This window comes from Conger conger, chromosome 2, assembly GCF_963514075.1.
Source record: "Conger conger chromosome 2, fConCon1.1, whole genome shotgun sequence".
Lineage (NCBI taxonomy): Eukaryota > Metazoa > Chordata > Actinopteri > Anguilliformes > Congridae > Conger > Conger conger.
This window is the reverse complement of record NC_083761.1, coordinates 69,448,181-69,463,180: the sequence shown is the minus strand read 5'-3', so window position 1 is coordinate 69,463,180 and position 15,000 is coordinate 69,448,181. Positions and strand designations below refer to the sequence as shown.

The 15,000-nt window shown below is 38.6% G+C and overlaps 1 protein-coding gene across 1 annotated transcript; it reads left to right on the top strand.

Moving 5' to 3' along the window:
* The first annotated feature begins 4,474 nt into the window (after positions 1-4,474).
* Positions 4,475-9,045, top strand: si:ch211-243a20.3 (uncharacterized protein LOC100151507 homolog). Its single transcript, XM_061233261.1, has 4 exons — positions 4,475-4,672; positions 5,866-5,998; positions 6,226-6,355; positions 8,413-9,045. The coding sequence occupies exons 2-4, from the start codon at positions 5,887-5,889 to the stop codon at positions 8,729-8,731; spliced, it is 561 nt and encodes a 186-aa protein (XP_061089245.1). The 5' UTR covers positions 4,475-4,672; positions 5,866-5,886; the 3' UTR covers positions 8,732-9,045.
* Positions 9,046-15,000: the final 5,955 nt, after the last annotated feature.

Sequence of the window (15,000 nt, the reverse complement as noted above, 5' to 3'; positions counted from 1 at the left end):
TACAGCTTGCTGAAAAATATAAATGACTGGTTAATTGGTTAGCCCGTTGTGTAGGTACGGGTCGTTACCTAGCTGTCTAGAAAACTACATAGCAGTCGAAGCTAGCTAGCAGACGTTCGCTAATTAGCCAGTAACTTACCTTCTACTTCAAGCTACCGACCTTAATTTGCTTGCACTGGCTAGCAAGGTACCAAGCAACCTGAACAATAACAACCAGTAGCTCCCGTGGCTCGGCTGCATGCCCCTAACAGAACAAATGCACAATTTACCTTCCTCCGACGAATACTAGAGAACAACCACGGCTCAATGACCACTAAAATGCTGGTTTGTGTTATTTATGTCTTGAAGAAGGAATCCCCGGGCTTGAGTAGAATGTTTTGCAGCTTCTCCTTCAGTCGTTGCGATCACCCGACAAGCAGCACCAGAGTCGGGGGCCCGTCACAAACAGTCCGCAAGGGCCTTTCCTTCGATTTTTTCCTTTTGTTTTGTCCTCACCTCCAAAAAAATAATAGGTGCAGAATCGAGGTTTCTCTGTATCCCGTAACCGGTGAGGTCCATAAAACCCCTGCCCCTCCTTCCCCTCGCTCTCACACCGTTTGTGAGCTAGCCAGCAAGGTAAATGTACCCAAAAGGAAACGCATCACTACCAAAACGGCTACAACCATACAACTGCAAGCAAGCTACCTCTCTGGATTTCCCTCGATACAAATGTTTACACACTTAATCAGGCATACGTGCATCCAATCTATGTATATTCCCAATTAAAGTCGTAAAAAATAAGAAAAAGACCGCCTTAAAATGTATATAAACATGTTCGCACACCCCCTCCTACATTCCTCTCCATCACATCCCCTCCCTTTCCCCATTATTCATTTTTACAGCTAATTAATGTATATATTTCGCCATACACATATATGCAGTTACAGACATATAAAACCGCACTAAATTAATGTATAGGCTAAATGCCTAAAAATAAGGAGTCAGATAATCTCATAATTAACCCTGCTGAAAAAAACAGCAGAGGCTAGGTTTTGAAATAGCTGGTAGCTGGTTGACCAGTTCAGACCAGCATCCAGCTCGACATGGTTTAGCTGGTTGACCAGTTCAGGTCAGCTCCCAACTTGACATGGTTTGATATGGTCCATATGTTTCAAACAGCTGGATTTTACAGCAGGGAATCACTTTGGTTATTTAATTTTCCAACTGTTTATGAACTCTAAAATAAAGAAAAAAGCATATTTAGCCTAAATGAAGATAACAGATTACCCTTAATGAATGGTGTTGAAAAGTCAGGTAAAGAGACTTGTGTTCAAACCTCCCATATGGGATAGTGTTATGTAGCCTAAATTGATGGTAAATTCTGCTTAATTCTACTGTGTAATGGTTCAAATTCAAGTTCAAATTAAGCCTATATGCATGACAAGATTATGCTTATGTTATCAAAGCGTTGTTTTATACAAACCCCCATAATATTTACATTAAAATAACAATGGAAAGTGTATATATATATAGGCTATAATTGTTTGCATCACTTCTGTTCAGTACTTTCCCCCGAGAAGAATGGAACTGCAGGGCTCTTCTGTGTACTATTCCCATTTGGTAAAGAATGGGTCTGTCTTCAACTTTTGAAAGCAAATCACAAAAATGACTAAATTGATCAACGTGATCACAACCTGTCCTGTCTAGGCATCCTGTTGGTCAGGCTGTGTTTAAGTTGTCATTAACTGCTTGCTGTGGTCAGATAGCCATGATTCATTTTAGGACAAGCATACTATTTTGAATTTTACTTTTATTTGTTTTCCAATAACAGTTTTTGCTATGTTAAATCATTTAATTTAATCTGTTGTAGCATTGTTGTGCTGTGATCACTTCTTAGTGGATGTATTTTCCAGTCTCTTCTCTTGATATTACAAAGGTTGATAACATAGGAGTAGGGGGCCTCCTTTTTTAAATGGATCCAGAATTGTATTGCCTGATTGCCTCTCTCTCTCTCTCTCTCTCTCTCTCTCTCTCTCTCTCACTCTCTCTCTCTCTCTCTCTCTCTCTCTCTCTCTCTCTCTCTCTCTCTCTCTCTCTCTCTCACACACACACACACACACACATACACACAGTCTTACAAAGCCTATATATGGATGACTATTTTCATCACTGTTGCTGTAGCAACTACATCATTTTTTAAAACCACTTACCATTAGTAAATTAAAACCCTGGGTATGGTGTTCATTCAGGCTATTCAGGAAATATTGAGATGGAGGGTGGAGTTTGGTGATGTGAAAATAGGAAAGAAAGAAAGAAAAAAAAAGAAAGAAAAATAATGAGCATACGTCACACTCAGTCCAGACCCATTAGGCATCTTCCCCAGTTTTAGATTTAGCAGAGAACGGCAGAGTAGTTTTCTCCTTGTAGAGTAAGGCATATGCAAATCCATGTTAGGGTTATGTTAGGGAAGCACTGTACAAGAAGTTTCCCCTAGAAATATTCCCAAGAGTTAATCTGATTAGTATCGACAATCTTTGAATTCATCAGACCACAGTTCAAAACCTATGTGTATTTGTAATACCGGATTTGATCACATGATGGCAGTATAGAACTAAAGAAAACACCATCTGAAAAAGAGCCGCCTGAAATTGAGGTGAAAAGTAGGATAGGAGATTTATAAAGGATTATACGGGTGAAACACGATAATCCGCACGGCGCATATTGTTTTGATAAATTTCTTCCGTTTCTGACCAAATCTGTAAATTATATCAAATGTAGGGTATTATTGCGACATGTATTTGGCTTATCGGTTTATCTAGATAAACTGTTCACGTTTCAAATAAGACTCCTGAAGGCAATGGATCATGTTTCCTCTATTTTCCAATAGGTCTACCAATCGATATTCAAATAGGCTACCAAACAAGATGATTTTGATGTTTTTAACTATGACTCATGAACGTAGTTGTAGACAGGCTGATATTGTGTGGAGTGTATCATCCACCCATTCAAGTCCCGACTTCACCAAGTATGCCAACTAAATCAAAAATCTTGTTGGTGTTTGAAATAAGACATATATGATGAAGCTTACTTGATTTGGAATTTTCTTCCATTAACAAAATATTACACCTGAAGAGAGCACTGTGGATTGTATGAAAAACAAGCAAATTTGTGATGTGGTAGGCTATTGTAGGACTGACAAACAACAGCCATTAGTATATGCCGAATATACATCAGTATAGCATAATTTACAATAATAATTGTAACAGAATGCTTGAAGCAGGCTACAATTGATGCAGATTTCAACCTGTCCATGGTATGATCATCCAGATGGTGTTGTCTTGAATGTTAAGCAGTGCTGAGCCCTACAGTATCTCATTTATGTGACTGTCATTTGATAGTGGGTTGTATTTTTTTAATTGTACATATTTAAAAACATGAATCATGGTTTTTTTCCATGATATCAGGTTTTTATTTCTGTACTTTTGAAATTATGTCAGGAAATGACCAATACATGACTTGACAAAAAAATCTGTTTTTTGTGCAAATTAACTTGTTTACAAAGCTTTGCCCAAGTCTATTCCGTCATCGCTAAGAGATTATTAAATGATTATAAATAATTATGTATTAATTTACCACAATCATGTCTAAGGCAATTGACACACCCTATAATCAACTTATTTTATTGGTTTTAGTTACAGGTTTAGTAAGTGTGCACTTGAACAGTGCAAAAGAGTGCAACTTCGAGGCTGAGACAGAGGAATTTCACTGAAGTGACCGACCGCGGGTGCTGTAATGAGAAACAGGTGGGCTAGTGAGTGACTTCATGTGTGTGCTAAAATGTGCCTGTGTCCAGTCCATCAATGAGAGAACCTAACCACCCATTCACGCTCCTATTTGCTCTCTGACTTTTTGCAACACATGAAGAGCCAACACTGACCTCACACGTTTAGCAGCATGACAAAAACAGGAACACAGAGAGCAGGAAAAACATCTGGCTGCCAGTAAGCATAAAATATTCTCCCTCCAACCCTCCTCTGTCCCCCTCTTTCTCTTTGATCTGAAATCCTATTTCACATTCCTTTACAAGAAACATATCTGCAGGTAGAGACATACAGTATAAAATATATGTATCAGTGTTTTTGAAATTCAGAAGCATTACACAATGCAGACATTGTACATTTCCAAACTGGAAAGAGCAAGGTATATATTGATATTCCTCTACCATAATCAGATATTGTGGGGTGCAGCCAGACAGAGATTTAACAGACAGAACGGCCCGAAAAACAAATCTTGATCCATATGTATGCCGTACTCTCCAGCAACCTGTTGGATCAGGAGATGAGTAAGGGAACCAAAAACTGAGCAAATGTCCACATCTGGCAACAGCTGTAAATAGAAGTTGTGGGAGGATTTTGGGGAGAGGGGTGGAGCATATGCTAAAATACAGTACTTCCACCATGCATGTGTATAAGAGAGCTTTGTCAAGTCTCCACACTGGATGACTGAACTGCATACTTCATTATATCATTACTGTAGAGAGGGAGGAAAGAGAGAGTGAGAAAAAGAGAAAAACCGAGGGAAGAGTGGTAGCAGAAAGATATTTGAAATACATTTTACCTGAAAACAGACAGCACTATCATAAAATATACATTAAAAAGACTCAGGTACCTGGACAAATTCACTTCTCTAAGGCGTGAGTAAAGTTCCATCTGTCTATCAAAAATCAAAATGTATTTGTCTAGGTTTTAAGTATATAATTTAAACACAGTCTGAGATATACTTTGGTTTGTTTGTTCATTTGGATTGCAGTTACCTATGTTGTATCTATCATTCTCTCTGCATTTTGCTTTGATGGACAGTCAGTATGATGTTATTCTTCTTATTTATCGATTCAGATTTTCTATTCTATTGGTCATTTTTGCTTCCATGTACTCGTACAATATTAACAGCATCTGTGCACTTATCCTTTAAGCATTAAATGTATCTGTCTCCAGCTCTGTTGTCAGTAGGCATTTGTTAAAAGGTCTTTGGATCTTTTATGAGTTATCTCCTGCATCGTCTGACTGTTATCAATTCAGAATACCCCTTCACTGACTCATACAGTGAGTCTGATTTTAAATTAGAGAAAATGTGTTGTCTTTCTGTCAGTGTTTTTGATTTGGTCTTTTCTGGTGTCAGTGTGGCTGCCTTAGACCCTTCTTTCTCTGACTATGAATTTCTTAAATCTGTTTCTTAAATATCTTTTGTCTTCTTATTTGTCTGTTCGTTTTGCTGTCTGTTTGTGAGTTATGCACGCACAACTTGTCCTTACAGGGCTGCCCTGGACCACTGACACTGACCTTACAGAGCTCATACAAAAGCTATTTGCTTGAGGGCTTTAAATAAACTAATGAAGTTTGCAGTCAGTTAGCCTGGTCACAAGACTGGCCATCCCTCTCTTCCTCTTTCCCTCTACCCTTCCAATCTGCTATCCTGAACCAAACTATGCCATATAAACGCTGTCACTCACTGTTCACGGTAATGAAAATTGTTTTGGGTACTCAAAAACAAAAAGAAAAGAAGTAAAAACAGAAGCAGACAAACCCATTAAACAGGCCCACATGAGTGTGGATGCACACACACACACACACACACACACACACACACACACACACACACGCACACACACACACAAACATGCAATTTCACAATCTGTTATTGAGTTTTTTTCCTGTCAGGATTACTTGGCCACTTTACATGGAAAAATGGTGCTGTGTACCTGCAGTCATATTTCCTCTCCATCTCTGACTCAAAATTGTAAAGATTTGTCTTTGTATTAAGGTTTATACCCCATCCTGAGGCACGATCGCTGCGTTATGTTAATGTTTTTTTCATTCATCCTTTTAGGTATAGGTGACTTTCACTACCATGGCCCCTTCCTGTGTGATGCTGGCATTGGTCATTCTCATGACCCTCACAACACCACTGGCTGGAGAGGATAATGAGCTAGACTATGGGTACTGGAATTACAGAGAGGGAGGTAAGAAAAACAGGGGCAGTTATTCATGAAGTGAACTACTCAATCAAAAGATGTGTTGATGTGTGTTGTGTTGAGAGGTCATTTTTGGTCAATATAATTTGAATGGCCACCATCAAAAAAAACGAAGTTTTGTTGTCTTGTCAATGTGATCTTACCACACCTCCTGCTGTAGCTGTAGTAGTGAAGCCCTGCCGTTCAGACAGTTTCTCTCTTTTCTCACGCTGCAGCGGATAATGTGAACATTGCTGCTGTACGGAGCGTCACTCGGGTCCTGGACGTGTGGGGAAAACGGATCTTTAATGAAATCAAGCACCTGTTACACTCACAGCCCAGTGCACTGCTGCCGGACTACTCCAGGTAGGCCAGCACCGCCACACAGTTCCCCAGCACGGCTCCCTATAGGACCTCTTTAGCACTGACTGAGTACAGTCTATAACTCAAAGGTGGGGAGCATCGGCTGCTTGGCCTGGATACACGTATATTCATTATTCGTTTGTGAAACTATAACAATTTTATTCATGGAGAAACTGGTGTCTGAAACGTGTCTGTGCTCTGAATATACTCAGAGGGGCAACAATAAAATGCCCACAATGAGCATCCTTACACTGATTTTGGGTCATAAATAAAAGCCATTATTGCTTCTTCTTTTTTTTCTTACACATTAGCATTGGTTTGGTGCTTTGAGACAATGGCCAGGATTAAATCACACAGTTAATTTATGTATTTCATGCCAGATTTTGTTTAATATGCATGTAAATGGGTGGGGCTTTGTTGTAAATTGTAGATATTACTGGAGACGACATACTGTACACCTTTGTGAGATTTTGAGGTGAGGCTTTCAAACGAACAATACAGGCACTATTTTTCCATTAGAGGATGGAATATGTTCAATCACATGCAGTTATTATATTTTATGCAAGAATTATTCAAAATTAGCGTTACATTTTTGTTACAAGAAGATTTGTAAAGAATAAACATTATTGTCACAATCCCACCTATGCTTGAGTGGACCTATGGTGGAATTTTGCATGATTCTTTGTTTTGCTGGTAAAATGAAAAAGCATGACAAAGTAACATGCCATATTCAAAGTAAATTTTAATTTGCAAAATGTCAATTGAATCCACATAATAGCAAGAAAGATTGGGCCTCATGCAAGAACCACTCATAGGTACAGATTTGTTCATGTGAGTGGGCCTGGCGTGTCCTATGGAGAACCTTGCAGTGCAGAACCTCAGATCAAACCGTCAAACTAGACATTGCAGATCAAATATGAAACAAGATTCAGCAACTGCATTGCTTATTTCTTGCCTCAAATGTTTCCAGAAATGTATTTTAGTGGACTGTTTATGAGGAATGAATGGCAGTCTACTCAATCAGGTGCTGAATACACTCAGTGAGCACTTTATTAGGTAGACCTGTACACCAGCTAATGCAAATATTTAATCAGCCAATCATGCAGCAGCAGCAAAATGCCTAAAAGCATGCAGATGTGGTAAAGAGGTTCAGACGAAATGTCAGAATGGAGAAGAAATGTGATCTAAGTCCGAAAAACAAAAAAACATCCAGTGAGCAGCAGTTCTGTGGGCAGAAATGCATTGTTAATGAGAGCAGTCAGAGGAGAAGGGCCAGACTGGTCGAAGCTGACAGTTATGCAAATAAACATGCATTACAGAAGTGGTATGCAGAAGAGCATCTCTGAACACACAACGTGTCAAACCTCTAAGTGGATAGGCTACAGCAGTAGAAGACCAAAAAAAAAAAAGTCTAATAAATTCCTAATAAAGTGCTCACTGAGTGTATGTGAGATGTCCATTGTTCTTTTTTATCCGATTGGCCACCTATCCAATGGAACCCACATACAGTAACATATATATTGTATTATAACGGACATATTCATTTAATTGGTAGCATTGCTACTCATCAATCTCACATAGCACTGTGGCTATTTTTAGATTATTTCTAAAAACATGTTAGAAATAGGGAAGTATTCGTCATGGCCTCTTGGCGTCATGTGTGTATAATAGATAATAAAATCACTTTTCAAGTACTCGGCTTGTACACAGATTATTTTTAACAAAGAAAAAGAGTACCATTTTAGTACCATTGTAGTACCTGAAAAAATGGGCAGTCCATCAGGTCAACTGCGACAGCTTTTAAGAAACCAATTTAAGCACCGCAGGACATTTTTATAAGGATTTGCAAACCAATCAGGCTCAATAAATGTGGAATCCAGAGAAGTAATTTAGAGGGAATTCTCCGAAAGCTGGCATACACAGTCTCTTGGGCTGAGCAATACTACCATGGTGTGCAACAGTAGATTGCGTTACAGCAGAAATTTGTTTATGTCACACACATTACAATATAGAGCCACATAAATTATGACACTAACTGCAATGCTGTTTGTGTCCTGCAGGGTGCGCCCCCTCTCAGAATCCGTCAACGACCTCTTCAGAGAAGTCTCTCTCTTACAGCAGCGCATCTCAGAACTCTCCAATCGCCTAGCAACCTTGGAACCCTATCTCCGTCGCCACGGCTACCGTGCGGAAGGAGAGGAGGAAGGGGGTGGTAGGATATCAGCTCCTCAGAGTGTAAGGGAAGGGGGGGCCAGCTTGTCTAAATACCCCCCAAGGTACAGAGTAAAAGTGGTACGTCCAAAGAAGACTATCATACGGAGGAGAAGGGTGAAAGTGTACAAGAATGGGGGAGTTAGGGTGGCTCAGCTGGAGAGATAGCTGGAGACAGTGGGAAGAGATTAAGAGAGAGAGAAAGTGAAAGAGAAAGGAGGTGATGGGAGAGCAAGAAACTGAGTTGAGAGGAGGAGGGAAAGAAATGAATTAAAAGAAAGCTTAATGCAGTATTTACAATCTTCCAAATAGGATATAGTATCAAAGTTATAAAATCTTTGGACCGATTCAGTATCGGAAGAGCTATAAACGTAATCACCGTTTGTTGCTTCATTATTCCTCATATAATGAAGAGTACATTTTCATATTATTTTGTCTTTTGTGCTTGTTCAGTGGGAAGGGCACTGAAGTATGAAGTTAATAAATTCATAACAGTACAATTGTCCGTTTTTTGTGTGTCACTCAATGTGTCTGGTCATTATGTGAAACACTGGAGCAATACAATGAGAGAAAAAAATAGCTTGACGCAATACTCATGGTTGAAAGAGAAACATGAATTGCCCTCCTACTGCAGAGAGTGTATGAAGCCCAAGTAGCATTTCAGCCACATGGTGTCAGCGGTTCCCTGCATTACGTCCGACCCTGTGTTCCATCAAACTGTCCTTGTAGTCTGCAGAAATGTGTTTTCAATTAGCTGCTGATATCACCACAGAAAAATTAGCAGATTAAAGGGACATAAGTTCAAACACACACACTCACACGTGTAGGCACACACGCACCTATGTGCTGTGTATATTCTGTTTTTAACTTCCTACCCTCTTTTTTTAAACTTTAAGAATTGATAATGCTAGGCCCTGTTGCCACGGCAACCATTCTCGTTCTTTTCTTCCCTTTCTCTCCATCTCCGCATGACACCTTCTATCTCTCAGCTCCCAATAAATGTTTTTTGCTTTCCTCTCCTCCCTTCCATCTCTTTCTTCACGATTATTCCCCTTTCATACCCCCTCTCCGAACCCATTTTTATCCCTTTGACTTCCATCTCTATCTCTCTCTCTTTCTCTCTCTCCATGTGTGTCTCTTTCTCCCTCCCTCGCTCTCCCTGTTTAGCTCAGTCTAAAAAACTCGTTGCTAGGTAACAGTTAATTGACAAGAAGTAGTTACATGTGTTGCACAGCATTCAGGGATTGTGGGGGTGAGGGAGAAAAGGAGGAAGGGTTAAATACAACAGATTAAAAGCTTACACAATTCACCAAGAGAGGTAGACCTGCCATAAGTGCTGCTGTTCTCAACCCACTTCTCCTTGCCTCTTACTCAATTCATTAACACAGCGTAAAGATCTGTGTCCAAGTGTGAGGCTTGCTGGGTTGAAGATGATTCTGTAGCAGGAAAGAGCTGGTTTATAGGCCCATGCTCCCAGAATAGGACAGCAGGCAGTCAGAGGGCTGGTCCGACTTTCAAAATTCTTCGTGCCAAGCAGCAAGACAATGGATACCATTTTCTGTGGGGCTTCTTGATGATGCCTCCAGTTAAAGCCTTGGCTCTCTCTGTGCTCTATGGGGTGGGATCCAATTCTGACCATGCTAGAGCCAACTGTTTCTGAGAGTCAGGAGATTCATGGCAATGCTCCCCAAATTTAATCCAAAATGTATGCAGTCGGCTGACTGCTGCATTTCCATGTTGTAATTTGGAAGCTAATGCAAAAAATACAGGCAGGTTGCTTGTACATGATGAATCCAGGGTTGGGCTGCCAACGGAACCCCTTGTTCCTTGGATGATGTTATGGCTAGTAGTGCACCAGGGAGCAAGCACAAGTGCATTCGCCTGATTCATGACTTTGGAGTATTTTTCCATTTAAATCTAAATTAGATATAAGATTAGTTGCTACTGAAACACAGCATATACTGTGCCCTCTATAATGTTTGGGACAAATACCCATTATGTGTTGATTTGATTTTGCAAAATAAATTTTGAATCATACAATTACCATGTGGCTAAAGTGCACACTCTCAGATTTTATTAAAGGGTATTATATATATTTATACAGTTTCACCATGTAGAAATTACTGCAGGTTTTATACATAGCTTCACAGGTGTGTGTAATTGCTCAGGTGTTTAATTGCCTCCTTAATGCAGGTAAAAGTGAGTTCTCAGCACCTAGTCTTTCCTCTAGTCTTTCGATCACCTTTGGAAACTATTTTTGATGTTTATCAACATGAGGACCAAAGTTTTGCCAATGAAAGTCAAAGAAGCCATTATGAGACTGAGAAACATGTTTTGAACATAATTAAGAAGAAAGAACTTACCAATCGCAAATTGACTGGCCAAGGAAGATACCCACAGCTGATGACTTATCTCCATAATAAATAAAAATCCCCAAACATCTGTCCGACAGATCAGATGACTTCTTGAACAGAAATACAAAGGCTACACTGCAAGATGAAAACCACTGGTTAGCTGCAAAAATGGCCAGGTTACAGTTTACCAAGAGGTTCTTAAAAGAGCAACCTCACTTCTGGAAAAAGGTCTTGAGGACACATGAGACAAAAATTGAATTGCTTTGGCAAGCGCAAAGTATGGAGGAGAGAAGGAACTGCCCATACTGATCCAAAGCGTACCATCTCATCCCTCGGTGTTGGGGGTGTTATGGCCTGGGCATGTATAGCTGCCGAAGGTACTGGCACACTTATCTTCACTGATGATATAACTGCTGATGGTAGCACATTTAATTATGAAGTGTATAGACAGGTCCTTTCTGCTCAAGTTCAAGAGAATGCCTCAAAACTCATTGGTCGGAAGTTCATGCAACAGCAAGACAATGATCCCAAACATACTGCTAGAGCAAGATAGACTTTTTCAAAGCTCAAAAATGGTCTTTTCTTGAGTGGCCAATTCAATCACTCGATTTGAACCCAATTGAGCATGCCATTAGCATGAGCATGCTGAAGAGAAAACTTAAAGGGACTAGCCCCCGAAACAAGCATGAGCTAAAGATGTCTGCAATACAGATCTGGCAGAGCATCACCAGAGAAGACACCCAGCAACTGGTGATGTCCATGAGTCGCAGACTTCAAGCAGTCATTGCATGCAAAGGACATGCAACAAAATATTAAACATGACTACTTTCATTTACATAACATTGTGGTGCCCTGAAATGGGGGGTGGGGGGTGGGGGGCTATGTATAAACACTGCTGTAATTTCTACATGGTGAAACCAAAATGTATAAAAATTTACTAAAATCTGACAATGTGCACTTTAACCACATGATTTATTTTCTAATACAAATCTGCAAATTGTGGAGTACAGAGGCACGTAAATAAACGATGGGACTATATGGTGGTATGAGCTGTCCTGATGTTCAAACCATTTTGTCTTACTCCCGAACTAAGAAGTCATTAAGAAGTTATTTTGTGTGTCATTAAAATCATCATGCAGCTGTAATTTCTCCAATAACTATCAAAGGTCAGGGATGGAGACTAAGAGGACAACTGGGACAGAATCACATTAGCCAGTTGACAGACCCAAATATTGATAAATTCTCGAATTTCCTCACCGGCCAAACAAATGATCTTACCATTGGCAGTTTGAGCCGTTTGAGTGTGAGGGTGTTTCAAAAAGGGGTCATTGAAGAAAAACACAGAAGGAACATTGCAAGTGAAGGATTTGGAGATAAGGGAGGGATGTTCCTTTCTATAATTAACTGTGAACAGCCCTCACAGAAGTCTGTGAGAAGGGGGAGGTTGTCTTTGGAAGCAGGATTTGTAAAACAACATCACACAAACCAACACTTAGGTGGCAGTCATTTGCCTTATAATCTTTTTTCTATGTATGAAAAAAGTTGCCAACATTTTAGTAAGGAAATAATTATGTTCGAAATTATGCTCACTACTTTTTTTTCTTTCAATTTATTGATTATCCAACTGTTTGTGCATTGCAGACCAGGCATTTAATGCATATTAATTAGATTCATGACAGTGTCACGAAGCATACTGGAATTAAAAATATTTGGAAATAACTATACACTTACTATTGACACAGCTACAGTAGCGGGACAAATACTTAGCAGGGATGACATATTTGTACCTGAAAACTATTTTAAGATGTGCCACTCAGGTGTTATGACAGGATAATGTCTTGTTATGTTACACAAATAATGACTTTCAAAGGGCTTGAAGTATCAAGGACATCTTGCAATCACTGGTCAAGTTTAGCTGGTAATCATGGGAATGGACCATTTTGAGGACTGAGAGACCAAAGTAATCTCCTCCTACTGTAAGGTATTCACTAATCACCTGTGGCTTGTAGATACTGTGTGTGAATTTTCTATAGAAAGAATTCAAATCAAAACACTTCTGTTTTGATGTAATTCTATCTGCACTCTGAGTAGTTTTGAGACACCAATCTTCAAAGCTTTCACATCCTAACACTGACAAACTGAAATGCAGGGCAGTTTTTCATAGATCAAAATGACACACCCTAAAGTTACACTGAATGTACAATACGAAATATCGATTAAATTTCCCAATTAATATGACACTAACTAATTTTTGTCAAATATGAGTTACAACCTTATCATTCCCATAATGCAGAATGACCTTACTCTTATACAGTATTTTGGCTGAATGTCATTCCTCTACTATAATGACTTCAGAAATCTCAAAATTATTTGTAGAAAAAAAGGACACAAATTGAAATGATGACACAAATTAATAATCAGTCCTGTCACTGTAGTTAATTTAAAGTTTTGGAGGAAGGAAGGTAAATTATTTTGTTAATATAAACAGAAGAGTTTTACAGTATATGGTATTATTTTCCAGACCTCAAGAATGATTCACTTTCAAGGTAAATGTTGAAAAGTACTGATTCAAAACGAACCCTTATCTTCACAAATGGTCAGTTAAAATACAGAAAGATTCCTCCATCAGTAACAATTAAAAATGTATCCACAGTGTTTCTATAATGTGTAATTATTTAGCATAATTCACACTATTTGCTCACTGACAGACAGCTCTGAGCCATCCACACAGTTTATTTGCATATTGCTCACCACATTTACATGAAAATAGGTGGAACTGGGTTCTAAACTGCAGATATAAAAAAACATGCACTATATGACCAGGCATCTCAGAGTATACCATGAAAAAGCAGTTGTATGGGGGGATTCTTCGAAATGAACCTTCCTGCCTTATCTTTCAGGATGGATTTTTAAATAATAATCACCAGGAAGAAGTCAATTGCCAATTTTCAACAAAAATGAAATAGTATGAATAGTTATATTAGTATAGTTTCCAATATGGCAGCTTCAGATATGAGCAACTTAAAACTGAATTTGACTATAAATGAACATAGGATAGATTGATTCATCCAGGCCATAATATCATACTGTAGGCTTCTTCTCTCATAGCAGTGCTTGCTGAAAGTAGGGACCGAAAACCAGCCATGATGCCAACCTTCTGGAAGAAACATAAGGCTATCATAGCAGAAAAATGAGGGAGATACACACAGAAGAGAGAACACAACAGTGCAAATAAAATGTGTCAAGGCAAGAAAAAAGAAAGGACTACAGAAAGTCTGAGTTTTCCATGAAGGACGGGTCACAATGGAAACACTATGCTAAAGTCAGAGAAGAGAGGACACAGCATGAATGAGACTCAACTTTTTATTGATACTCAACACTTTTCAGTTTGTTTTGTACAAAGAAACAAAGGAATCATTTTTTCAGCACTTATCCTCATACATATCAGTGTTATCATTATTTAAAGTACCATTGTGAATGTTTTTGCATTTTTGTAATGAAATAATTTATTTTTGTTTTCATGGTTTGAAATTGAATTTCCATAAAAAATGAAAGAGCACATGAAATTAATATTTTCAATATTTATATTTACACAATCTGTACAATTTATGTGTGTTTTGTTAGTGTGCTTCTGATGTATAAATTCGGTAACATTTCAAAATAAAGGACCACCAAAACATAAAGTAATGACCTGGAATTCAATATGAAGTTGAAGGAATTGTTTTTGTTACCTACTGTATACTGATGATCAATATATGTATTGTATGATCAAAGAGGTGATTCCAAAAATGGTAACTAATTGATCATACGCACAGTAAGGGGAATGTATATACAGTTTCACACCACAACCTGTTGACTGTTTGTAAATGCAGAATATGCAAAATGCACTCATTGCACTTAAAAAAAAAACATTCTTTGCAACAACCATAACCCTAAAATGTTACCCAAATTTTTCTAAAATAATTTTTTTATTTGTTTGTATTAAAAGGGAACAAAAAAATGGATTTTTTAAAATTATTTACAGAATTCAGACAACATTATAATATACACTTATCTGCCCTGTGAGTAGTTTCTCTCGTACAT